This window comes from Nylanderia fulva, unplaced genomic scaffold (assembly GCF_048542155.1).
Source record: "Nylanderia fulva isolate GAGA-0341 unplaced genomic scaffold, ASM4854215v1 Scaffold28, whole genome shotgun sequence".
NCBI classification, from domain to species: domain Eukaryota; kingdom Metazoa; phylum Arthropoda; class Insecta; order Hymenoptera; family Formicidae; genus Nylanderia; species Nylanderia fulva.
This window is the reverse complement of record NW_028190347.1, coordinates 2,488,912-2,502,991: the sequence shown is the minus strand read 5'-3', so window position 1 is coordinate 2,502,991 and position 14,080 is coordinate 2,488,912. Positions and strand designations below refer to the sequence as shown.

The 14,080-nt window shown below is 29.7% G+C and overlaps 2 protein-coding genes across 2 annotated transcripts in view; one reads left to right on the top strand and one right to left on the bottom strand.

The window, feature by feature from the left end:
• Positions 1 to 14,080, top strand: part of Dgk (diacyl glycerol kinase 1) — a 91,022-nt gene that overhangs the window by 52,731 nt on the left and 24,211 nt on the right. The window lies entirely within an intron of this gene.
• Positions 395 to 2,361, bottom strand: LOC146722746 (uncharacterized). The gene is made up of 2 exons (XM_085483915.1): positions 1,070 to 2,361; positions 395 to 966 (listed from the first exon to the last, which is right to left on the bottom strand). Exons 1-2 carry the CDS (start codon positions 2,139 to 2,141, stop codon positions 416 to 418), a joined length of 1,623 nt encoding a protein of 540 aa, XP_085340041.1. The 5' UTR covers positions 2,142 to 2,361; the 3' UTR covers positions 395 to 415.

Here is a 14,080-nt window from a genome sequence, read left to right as displayed (position 1 = left end):
TGCTAAACTATAAGAGATATAAAGAAAAAACGTACAACAAATTTTAATGGCTTGAAGAGTACTTTAAAGTTATATGAACAAAAATTTTTTTTTTTTTTTTTTTTTTTAAAAAACCCTCACCACCTAATTTTTTTTTCAAAATTAAAAATTTTGTTTTACCTAATTTAAAGCTTATTTTTTTCCAAATTCAACCATGTGTAATAAAGTTATGTTACGAAATATCATTTTCGAAAATTAATTATAAACGCTCCCGTATATACGCTCATCCGTGCTATGTGCGTAAGTAATTACCGTCGAACAATAAAATATATAAAAAATGTTTTTGTATAATTCTTATTTATGTTTTCTATGTATTTATAACTGTGTATTGTGTATATTTAGATTTTTTTAAAAATGTATTTGCATTTTATATTATTCACTCATTATACACATTACAATAATGATATTCGACAAAAAAATGTTTCAAACATAATGACTTCTTGCACCAAGAACATCTTACTACAGCTATATTATTGCAACCTTCGATATCACATTTTGTTAAAGTTTCGTCTAAACTAAAGTGTACTGGATTTTCGAATTCGTCTGGTCTTTCATTCGTATAACCACTTTTAAACCACGAATATTTAAATAAGTTTTGATATCGTGGGGATGACAATTGATTATGTATCAAAGATTGCAATTTTATTATATTATTTCGTTCATGTAAGTTTATATTACTTTCCAACAGTAAAACCGCATCTGAAAATCTTTTAGCAAAATTTTTCCAAATTCTGAATCCATAAACATCTAATGGTTGTATTTTCCCTGTAGTTCCTTTCGGTATTATCATAGTAGTAATATGTGTTCCAGGAGGTGTTAAATCCGAAATCATATTGGGGCAATGTCCAGTCCATGAATCGATAAGAAGAACGCTATTAGGACCAATGTTTGCGAAATAAGCTTCTTCTAACCACATTTTAAAATGATCTGTACAAAATATAAATGTTAATTTAATAGTTTTTTTATGACTCTTATTAAATTGTTAAATAAAATAAGGTTGTTAAAAAAAGTAATTATAAAAGGAAAATACCTGATGTCATTTTACCAGATTTCGATGCTTTTACAATAACATTTTCTGCTTTAAATAAATTTTCTTGTACTCTTGGTCCAAATTTACCATTAGCTTCTTTTAATACAATAAATAAAGGGGACAACAAATTGCCATTACAGGATATTATTGGTTGTATCGTATATGAATGGGTTGTTGATGATATGGATTGCACGACACGTTCTACTTTCTTTTCTCCCTGGTTAGACAATGATCTTCCAGAGTGAAGTTCCAATTGGAAACCACTTTGATCTGAATTGTAAATATTTTCAGATCCAAACTGTTCAATAAGAGGTTTTACTGTTTCCAGAAAATCATCAGCTGATTTTTGCAAATCAGCAGAATCTTCTAATGTTCTTCTAGTGACAAACTTCGTAACTTTTCTTGAAACAATTCGGTGAGACTTCTTAAATCTTGCTATCCAACTGTGAGATGCTTTAAATATAGGATTTAAATTTCCTATTTCTTCTTGAGCTTGTAAAGCCCATCTTTTTAAATCAATATCATGAACCATGAATCCTGATTCGACAGCTGCAGTAAATTTATCATGTGTAAATTTGGAGATGTAAGATAATTTTTCTGTACGACTTCCACCTGATTGTATTTGTTCTTCCCATCGCCTTAACTGACGTTCAGATGAAACTCTTCTAAATTTATTTTGTACTACTCTTAGAGGACGATTCCTTTTTCTGTCATTACTGTTTTCATCAGTGTCCCGAAATCGCCAATACTCAACAGCTCGTCTTTTATAAGAACTATCAAAATTTGTATCATCATTTGAACAATGAGGATGAGAATTTAAACTATCTTCATGCCATGCTTCTTCGTCATCTTCAATTATTTCAAAACTATGTAATTTATAAGGTTCTTCATAATCGAGATATATTTCTTCCGTTACTTCCACCCCATTATAATGAAAAACGCTATCCAGTAATATTTTTTTAATGTTTTCCTTTAATTCCACTTCTGCTTCAGTTACTGGCGTTTCTGTTAAATATATTGAATTTATTGACACCAATAAAAGTCTAACAACGTTAAGCGGATTGATAATCATATTCAAAGATGTTATATTTTGCTTTCTATTGCAATAAAAGAACAGTTTACACAGATATTATTACAACGAAAAGACTACACCGACTGTGAGAATTATGCTGCTACATGAACAATTTATATTAACTTATCAGAAATACGTCATCACATAATCTTATTTTATTATTTATTTTAACGTATTAAAGATTTTATTGTAAAAATTATAACTTATCTGGAACACGTACACATAATCTTATCTTATGATTCATTTAACGTAAGATATAAAATTTGTTTATGCCAAATATTGCGACATTGGTATTCGCAAGATTCAATTAAAAAATAATTTTATTATAAAATATAATTGTTTTTAATTTTTATAGAAGAAATTAAATATTAAAGAAATAATAAGAAAGCAGGGGGTATATTTAAAAAATTCTTATTAATTATATTTAAAAATTTTTTTTTAAATCTAAATATACACAATACGCAGTTATAAATACATAGAAAACATAAATAAGAATTATACAAAAACATTTTTTATATATTTTATTGTTCGACGGTAATTACTTACGCACATAGCACGGATGAGCGTATATACGGGAGCGTTTATAATTAATTTTCGAAAATGATATTTCGTAACATAACTTTATTACACATGGTTGAATTTGGAAAAAAATAAGCTTTAAATTAGGTAAAACAAAATTTTTAATTTTGAAAAAAAAAATTAGGTGGTGAGGGTTTTTTAAAAAAAAAAAAAAAAAAAAAAAATTTTTGTTCATATAACTTTAAAGTACTCTTCAAGCCATTAAAATTTGTTGTACGTTTTTTCTTTATATCTCTTATAGTTTAGCAGATATTTGATCCTAAAGAAAAATACCGTTATTCTTTAAAGGGGTGTTTCACCCCTTAAAACTCAAATTGCGCACGTATAAAAAAATACGTGTCTTTTAGATTTGTGTATTTAACAACATATTTCAAGGAGAATCAAATCGGTTCCGGACAGTTGTGACATGTCCCTTGTTAGACATAAGTGTCAGACACATGATAGAAATTTCAAATAATAGAAGCTTAGTCAAAATCAAAGTTTATATACAATTGATATTATAAAACAATAATGTAAATACTTATATTATTTTAATATAGCGCTTAAATCTATTATATTATTTTAAATAATTTACTTTTCAATTATGCATAAGAATTTTATTTCAATATTACTGTGAAAAATTAATATAATTAAACAATAGCACTTTAACAAGTTGCTATTAAACAATATATTTTGATATATTATGTATTAAGACAAAAATAAATATCATGGTTTTGTTGTGCAACCGACTAGCTTCATTTTGCATAACTGCATCTAATTAAGTATGCTAAATCCCGCTTCTAGCGCTTTTGTCATGTACCCGCAGAATTACGTCACGTGAGAGAAAAGCTCGATTGACAACAGCGTCACACTATTAATTGCAAGTGTACAGATACAGTGACTATCAATTCGGCGACAGTGTCGAGTAATGAACAATATATTGTAACGTCAAAGGGATAAACGGCGGATGATGAAAATGCCGAAAGGCAAACCGGTACTCGTAAACATCGCGGCAATAAAACACGCGGGACGATAAAGAAAAACTTGTATTGCTGGGTGCTCGAATGAGGTTTCTCCCAGAAAGAGAGCTGTATAATTCACACAACTCTTTCCCGGCGAATGTATCTGTTACACAAGAACACTCCGGAAAGAGCAATTGCTGAGCTTGCAGAGAAAACCTCGCTTCGCCTACGCTCTATTATTCAACGATAAAGTTTAACATTTATCGGATATTATGAACGCAGTCGCGGTGTAGTTGTCTTCTTTCCAATCGAGATCATTGTTGATAGTTTCGTGCAAATGATGCAATCATTTCAAACAAGATATCTTTCTCTTTAGACTTTTTTCAATTATCGTATATTATTGTATGTATATACATACAAGTACCCTCCATAAGTTTCGAAACACCTTACATTTTACAGTTCAAGAATTGCATGGCAGCGATCTGCTATAAATAAAAATGTTATTAAAATATTTTATGTTTATTTCATGATTTATTTATACAAAAAATCCGCACAGATCTGTCAAAAGGATCCTCTTAATTTAAGAGAAAAATTCTCTAAAGAAATATTCTTTAATTAGATATTCGTAACATGCAAGAATATAAACTCAATGGAATGTTTTTTATCAGTATATTATTTGAAATATTATTAATCGTGATAACAAGAAACAATTTTATAAATGGACATTTATTGTTTATTGCATACACTTTACATTTTACAGTTAAACAATCGCATGGCAGCGATCTGTCATAAATAAAAATGTTATTTAAATATTTTACGATGTATTGATATACAAAAAATCTACACAGATCGCTGCTATACGATTGTTTAACTGTAAAATGCAAGGTGTTTCCAAACTTATAGAGGGTACTGTATGTCTGTGTCATGCACATATCATTGTACGAATAATTCATATTTAAGATTTATCGTGAGAAATTGGGGGAAATGTTCAAGCGTCTTCAGATTGAATAAGAACCAAATACATTCAGGGCTAAGTTTGAAAATTACATTTCAGCACGCGAACTCGAGCCTTAATTAGACGGATCCCTTTTGAAGCAAACTATCGTTAATACGCGTTACGAGAGATCACGCAGCGTAATCGAGATCATAAATCATCCGGGTGCAGCCCGTAATATATCCCTGAGCTTTGACATAACGATACCGTATATATATGCAGTTCAAAGCAAGTAAATACAGTTCCGTAACTCTGTTCAAACAGAACAACCCTGTCATCATACGTTGCCGACAGTAAACCTTTGATATATTGATGTAACAATCAACGGTGCGCGATCTTAGAGCGCGGCGAGGAAAAATTTATATTTTTTTAAATTTATACTTCCTCGTAAAATCAGAGATGGAATTTCTCGCAAGGGAAAGTCCCTTTCTCGCTTGCCGAACAAGACCGAGGACGCGTACTGTCTTTCTCGAAGCCGGTGAAAAGCTCAGTGAAGAAAGAATGACGTGAGAAAAGTCGAGAGAAAGTAAGAGAATGAGAAGAAAAAAAATTTTTATACAGGGAAAGAGACCGAGGAAAATAATACGCGTGCAAAAGTCTGGAGGCTGTATTCCGCTGTTCGTCTTCATGCGCGATAAAATTCCTCGCTATATCTTCGCCGACGTAAGAAAGTATTCGCTGCCGTGCTGCTCAGCTAGTCGTGCGCGCGTTTTTATCCAAGCAGAAGAATGAAACGCGAAATTAAAGCTGCACTCGTTGGCTGATCCGCGCCAATCCAATCCCTTTTCTTCATTACATTCCGCGCGATCCATCGTTTCCTCTTATTGCCGGACGAGAGTGTGAGGAGATTGTAAAAGACCGGCACGATCGATTCAACTTGATCGGTATTAAACGAGAATCGTGAAATGGAGTTGTCTCTTTCTCTCTCTTTCATTCGCTGTCTCTCGCATGCGGCGTCCGATTTCGCCCGCGCAATGAGTCGAGATAGAAAAGATTATTTACCGGCGAAAATAAATATTTCTATTCGAGGTATTTAAAGGTCGATACAATATTAATGTTATTATTTAAAATTGTAATCGATATAATATTTTACAATTAATGAAAACGTAGATTATCTCAACTTTTATTGTAGTAAACTAGAATAAAGACTGTTATGTAAGAGTATTTCGTGCAAAGTATCATAGAGATGGTTTGAGAAAATTCTTATTATCGATTCTATACATTACAACTTTCAAATTTTTCATGAAAAGAATTGTAACTTGTTTTTAAAGAAAACGGAAATATGTGTAACAGGTATACTATGTGTCGAATATTTTAATTTCTCGTGTTTTTTTTCTTTTGTGGAATATTGAATTTTTTGAAAGTTCCTATGTATATACCTATATATATATATATATCACACGAAAGTATGACGTCATTGTTTCCATGGATACGAGAGGGGAGACTTCGTCAATGACGTCACTATCTGCAGTTCGGCGCTTGCTCAGGATGTTGAAATTGAGGTCAATGCACTCTCGCAACTGCATGTGTTGCGACGTCATTGTCTATTTAAACTTATGATTTATTTATATAACTGCATTAATAAATCTGTGAATTAATCTTACACAATTGTTCAATTTTATACATATCTTATTTCTAAATATTTTATATATAAATTATTTCTAAATATTTTGAAAAACCTTTTCTATACAAAAAAAATAGGAAACTCTTTCATTATCAATTGTCATACGAAGATTTCGTTAGTTAGAGAAAAATTATAAATCTTACTAAAATATTCAAAATCTTTGCGTTTTAAATAAGGCTATAAAAAATAGCAACAACCTTTTATTTTAATGTATTTCTAACTCATATATTTTTCACGGTGCACGCGTGTAATATCAAGCGTAGTGCACATATGTACATGTGTATTAAAAATCTATATTCTTATTACGCACGTAAAAGTGTTTTTAAATAATATATCTTTTAAATCACGAAATTTTAAGTATGTAAAAAGAATGTTATAAAAAAAATTATTCTGGCACATGAGAATTATATTAATAAAATGACATTAAATGTGATCTCTGTGTCTGCTGATATATGCATCTCTTTCATCAGCAATGTGCTTTCGTAACTATTTCACCGTCGTATATTCCACATATAATGACCGGACTCATCCAATCCGATGACGCATAATACGCAATTTATACCTTGATCTCTGGCGCGGACGGACGAGCAGAAATAAAGCGAGTATATCATTAGATTATGCTGCATTCAAATTATCATTCTAAATTGCTCCATTTTTTGCAGCTGGGTCCATCTCGCCGACAATATTTGAATACAATCTGTCTTTACGTTTACGCTTAAGTCAGTTTTATATTTCGTCCAACGATAACTTCCTTAACTACTGTACGAAAGTTTAGAAAACGAAAAGAAAGAGCCTCAAATGGTTCATAAAAAGATCCAATTTACATATTTTTTTATTATATACGTAGATATTATACTATCGTGAATATATTATTATCTTGTTTATAAAAATTATATAATCTTGAATAAAAAAATAATCTATGAATACCGTATTCTATACTTGGCGTTATAATATTTCATACGTAACGTTTAAATATTTACAAAAATTTCCTATATTTTTTCCCTCTCCTTCGTTCCCTATGCAATCTCGGCAAAATCGCTCTATCAGAATTTTAATATTTTTTATTGGACAGTACATCCTGTGTGTAAGAAAGTCCTTTCTTTTCTTCATAACTTCATGCAGTTCCCTTCGTATATCGCATACGCGTGTGCAACGAGATGGTCGCGCAACGCGCACTTACGCGCAAACAAATGCCGCGTCAAGTGCGTACGAAATTATACGACACGGCATATAGTCGTCATTGCGAAAACAAACACAGCGGTCGGCTATTTCGGGAGCATGGACCAGCCAACGTCCTGTATATTTAGATGATATATGTATATTCGCTTGTCATATTCGTGGATCTGAGCGTCTATGAACGCATATTGCTTTCTTTTCGCTTTTCTTTCATAAGATTATCCTTAACTTCCGTCAATAGCTTGGCCCGAGAAATCTTTCTTATTCGAATGTATGGCTTAATAAAATGATAATTTATCATTGTTAATTTTTTCTCTTAATCCAATTTATTGCACCAATTAACAGAAAATTTATATTAGAGAGAGAGTGTCGACTTTCACGTACACTCACACATACACATTATAGGTAGCATTTCCATTTTTTTTAATTTACAGCAAATTAAAAAATATATATACAAAATTAATTACTTATTATATGCAAAAATATTGCAAATAGATTTTGAAAATATTAAATTTTAATAAATATGTATCACAAAGAATGCTATAACTATAACAGTGAAATAATCAAAAATTAAATAAGCATTAAAATCGACATTAATATATATTACAATATGTTAAATGTAGGTAATTCGAAAAAGATTTTAATATTAAAATCGAATGAGAGCAATTAGTTGCATATTTTATTTTTGTAGCGAAATGTAAATGTTGGAGTGTTTTCAATTATTTTTTAAATTTATTTCGCAAACAATAAATGTCAAAATTAGATCAATAAATTAGGAATCAATTGCGAATTATTATCGCCAAGATAAGTGGTGAGCATGTATAAGTTTGTAAATGACAAATATAATAAATTAATAAAACTATACATAGATCACTCACTTTACTGATTGTTCCGCCTATATGCCTTTGAGTAGATGTGAATGTGTATATATTGTAAGTGTTAAGAATAAATAAGAAAGAAATTTCTTATTTATTCTTAACACTTACAATATATACACATTCACAATTATCATAATTAATACGATCGCGTGTGCACTATTAATCACCAGAAAATTTCTACGATCATCGATATGTATTTTTACTGTTAATTTGTATAGGTATCTACTCACTTATGAGAGATGGTAAGAAAAAGCTATCTCTTGTTGTTAATTAATAGCATAAAATTATTAACAAACAATACCAATTTCATTATATTCTCATTACAAGAGTGAATAGCTATACGAGTTAAAATTAAAGATATTGTTAATCACAAAAGTTAATAAATCGCGCGAGCTGACAATCATTGTTTGTACAGAATAATCGCGTTTAAAATCTCCATGTAATACGATTGCACGTGACAAGTAATATCTATGAACAATAATACACATACACACAGGAAGAGCGGGAGAGAGAGAACCTTGTATCTCGCGTTGCTACTTTCCACATTTCGCGCGAATGATAATAAGCCGTATAAACACAATAGCGCGCAGGAATTCAGTGCCTTCAGTAGAATTATACGATCAGTCATTTGACTTTTCAGTTCTGACCGTATCAAAGTTCCGTCATGTAAACATGATTTTCATATTCTGTTGGAATATAAAATAAAGTATGCGATTGACATAATACAAAAAAACTATGCAAGATGTCACGTTGTCATATTCTGATGATTAGTGCACATGTGATAATTAACTATGTTTTCACGAGTGAATGTTCGGAATGAAAAAGTAGCTAAAAACAAGCAAGAAAAGTGAATCAGACACGAAAAAACATCGGACAACGACGTAACCATGGAGTGAGTAATCTATAATCCTGTTAATTTATTATTTGTTATATATAAAATTAATTGTTCGTTTATCTTCACGTTAGTGACTCAGTTTATTAATTTATCTCTCTAATCTGGAATTTATTACTCGCGAAATAAATTTTAAAAAATAATTATATATATTTGCAATGCTCAACCATTCCGCTATAAAAAAAAACTGAATTATATTAATGAAATTAATTTGTTCTTTTTTAATTTTGATTCTATTAAACTACTTCTCGAATTATTCACTCGAGATATATGAGCACCGAATTTATTGTTCAACTTTTGATGTTGTATATTCCGTGCTTGTTAATGTATACTAATTGTATTTATAAAAATAATTATAATTAATATTCTCGAAATCTATTTGCTATCTATTTATCTCTTTTTGAACAATTAAATTAACAATTCTGATATAAGTTTTTTAAAAGTTAGAAATGCTAATATAAAGTCCGCACCTTTATATTTAATATAAATTTCCTGTTAATTGATATAAGTAATCATTTGGAAATAAAGCAACAAATTAATTATAAATTATTATTAAATTATGCCACACACATTCGAATTTGATTTCTTGTTATAAAAATGCCGGAAGTTTTTGTCGTTATCCAATTAATCGATGTGATATAAAAGCATAATTTATCACACAATTATGTGTATTATAAATCATTATTCACATGAATATAAATCATCATATCATAGTGATATTCATATTATTATATATTATATATTATATAGGTATATGTATATATATATATATATATATATATATATACATATATCTATATAATATATAATATATTTATATTATATATTATATATAATATATAATATTTTTATTATATAAAATATATATAATATATGAACTTATATACATATAATAATAAATATAAAATAATATAATGTGCATGTACATTATATATATATATATATATATATATATATATATATATATGTTAAATCTAATTTCATGTTAAATATATAATATTAAATTTATGGATATATAAATATATGTGTTTAAATTATAAGCAGTATGAATTAATAAATAGTAAAAATAGATGGAAGGATATTTCTATCTTGATAATTTTGAAGTCATGTATATATTCATTCTTCTTTAGAAACTCTTTAATGTATGGGACAGCAATAAGGTTGACTTGTACTACTTAAATTCCAATTAACTTATTTAAAAACCGGATCGTCAGAAAAATTTCAGACAAAAAGTTGTACTTTTAATTCTGGAATATGTTTAAAAAATGTATGAATATATAATACAGTCAAGATACCCTATCGTGTAAAAAAAGTTTCGGAGAAAAATATCTCTTAATGTAGAATGAGAAGCGAGGGATCATAATGGTCTCTTGAATACAAGTTTGCATGTCAATGCTTTGAAATGTCAACGTGGAAACTCTGCGGCATATAATATATCTGCTCTTTCAAATCTTACAAAATCTATATTCTATTTCTTTTTATGAAAAAACAATTTTAAATTCTCGATATTAACATTTTTAGTGAATATTCGTCGCGAATATTACTAGAAAATACAAAAAAAAACGCAAAAGAGAAATAACAAAAGCATAATTTATTTTATGAATAGATGATAATCTGAATGCATATACAGTTAAATCCTCATCCAAAAAGATTACTATTAATCGTGACATTTAAATTAAAAATTATATAATAGAAATTAAATATACATACGTATATTTATAATAATTACAATTTTTCTCTTTAAAGATGCGTACTCTTGCACATGCGTATGTTTTCATTAAATATATTTTATGATTTTAGAGATATCATGAAGCATTAGTTTTCTAATTTATATTTAGTAGCGTAAGTCATATATCAAGTTTAAATGTCGCATTTTATATTATCTATAACTTGTAGATAAGCCGAAAATTTATTAGAAAATAAAAATTTAACTATATGCATCAAAATTATTAATTTCTCGATAACGTGACATCAAAAATTTAATTTTCAACCGTTTCGTATAGAATTTGCGGTAGTAGAAAATGCAAACTTTTCTACTACGGTAGATAATAGGTTTTTGAAGAGATGACGTAGTGTATTACACATGTCGTATCGTGCACGATAGAGTAGACCAAATACATGTATCTCGTAAAGATTTTATAAAAGGAAGGAAATATTTGAATTTAAAGATGCAAGCGTGATAGAACCTTAAATCGTTGTAATAAAATCACATATGTACTAACAATAAGAACCGAGTGACAGATACTTTACAACATTTCATTACAAAAACATGTCTGCGTTGAGATATTGAAACTTGAAATTTTATTTCTTTATCGCGTCTTATCTATTACATGTATTTAATGTCATTATAAATATTTCTCCGATAAAATAATAAAAGTTCTTAAATAAAAGGAGCACATTAATTGTAACAATATCTGTGAAACGTACGTGACAAAAATTAAATGTTGCTTAGCAATGCTTTAGGATATTTAATTATTGTTTGTGTCTTTTTTTATTGTTAGTATTAAGAAATGAATTTTGGAATTATCACTTTTTAAGATATATTAAAATTCCTAGGATTCTTAATAGGTACACCGAAATTGAATTCACATTCAATTTATCAAAGAAAATGGATTCGATTTTATCAGATGTGGCATCGAATAATATTTATTAGTGTAAACGCGATTGGGGAATTAAAGCTTGCATTCAACGTCAAAATACTCGGTATCTCACTGTGCACGAATGTACATATATAAACGTTGTCAAATATTTACACAAATTAGTATCTCATTATGCGATAGCATAGAACGAAATACGACGTTAAACACATAAAGTTAATTCGATTTACGTAATCAAAGTAAATAATGTAAATGTAATACATGCAAAATTAGATTTATCCAATGCGTTATCCAGTGCGCTATCTCTTCCAATAATGTATAAATAAATTTCATGAGCGAGCTGCCGCTTTACTTGAGCAAAGATTTCGGTTGCCGACAGACGGCGAAGACACGTTATAAAGACTTGATGTGAATCATATCGAATTGAATTAATATAATAGAATCATCTGACTTGGAATTCGACACTTGGAATGTCTTTACGAACTTATGCAAGACAATGACCCAGAGAGGCTAGCTCACACACGACAATGAAACTTTCCAATTTCCAAGTGGAGCGCAAGAGATATAAATCTGATTGAGAAACGTGACATAAAATAATTAGCTTTCTCTTAGAGAAAAGCGCGAGGTATAAGATACTCTTGCATGCAAATTGTAAATTAGAAGATATCGGAAAAGCTCGAAAATTTTAAATGAGTTGCGTAATGAGAAACTGACTCCGGTAATAAAATTTCCGAGATAAAATCTTAACTCCGTAAAAGAGACTATTATATTAACAAGCACAATGGTAATTTTTAGATGTTGACCTTTTGCTTCGTCCACTGAAAAATATTGTAGAAACAATATTTACTTGTATCGTCGATATCGTTATTGTTTAAATTATTACTTATTATCCGATAGATTTTTTGTTACATTTATTTATATATAGAAATAAAGAAATAATATCGAACTTAAAAAATATAATAAAAAATAGTAATTATTTCCGTTTGATTCCGATTTGATGAAGAACTTCATCGAAAAAAATCTCGCATAACTAATAATTTTAATATAGAAACCAATTTATCTCCATATATAATGATATATAACAGCGATAAAATGAAAGTAGTACAAATAGAAAATAAAATTAGTATATATGTGATGATAATTTTTCGCGGAATATTATTCACACAGATGAAATTTATTTATTTCTCATTTCCTACATTCTTGTCGACTATGTTTCTAGTCATGAGACAGGAAAGGGACGGATATGAGACATATATACGCTCATTTGCACCGGAAATGGATATATAGCGAGCGCTATATGACTTACAGTACGGTCATTTCTAAACCTCATAAAGAACGTCATGTATACATAAAGCACAGAAGGCGCGCAAAAAAATGTGTGTAATGTAATATGTCCTGGCCGCGAGGATTGTACAAAGAGGTGCGAGTGAGAAGTTTATTATGTTTGAACAGGGTGTGGGTCCGCGCTGTAAGAGCTTTTAATTGAAGCCACCCCACCTCGAGAGCAGCCTTTAGGGTCTTCTTATAACCAGGTATATGGACAATTGAGTTATTCTTGATGCCTAAATTGTTTACATTGCGACCCACCCCCTGTCCAATGATTACGATCACAGTGTATATATGCGAGCGTGTTGGCTTGTTCTTACGTACCGTTCACACGTACGAGATGAGAAGATGAAAAGCTCTACCTTGAATGCAACCAGGGAGATCATTCTGAAGAGAATTGAGCTTATTTTATTACAAATATTCAAATCAATAATAATCCGTTCATTTTCGATAAGTAAAGACGCCTGGCTTTAAATAATATTTCTAAGGGAGTTATAATTAAATTTTTATCGTTTGTGTAAAAATTCTAACGCTCGAAACTTGTCATTATTTTAAAAAATGCGCATAACTTTCCTTTCTATCTTTCTATTTTACGAGAACATTATATGTATATATATCTTTGCTGTGAGTTCGAAATAAGTTCAATAACGACGCTTTAAATATGTATATTGATACTATTCATATGAAATATGAAATAACACGTATCTATGATATGAAGCTATAAAATCCACTTGATTAACCCCGATGCTTGATTAACTCGGATTGATGTAAACGACGGATGAGCGAACGATGACGAGCCATAAGTGACGTAGGATCGTCGTTCATCTATCGCGACATGACATAGACTTGATCGTGATCGGGGTCAATCGCTATTTTTGATCTTGGAGAGGATACGGTTGCGTTATTCGCGATTTCCAACCGTTCAAAGCTGC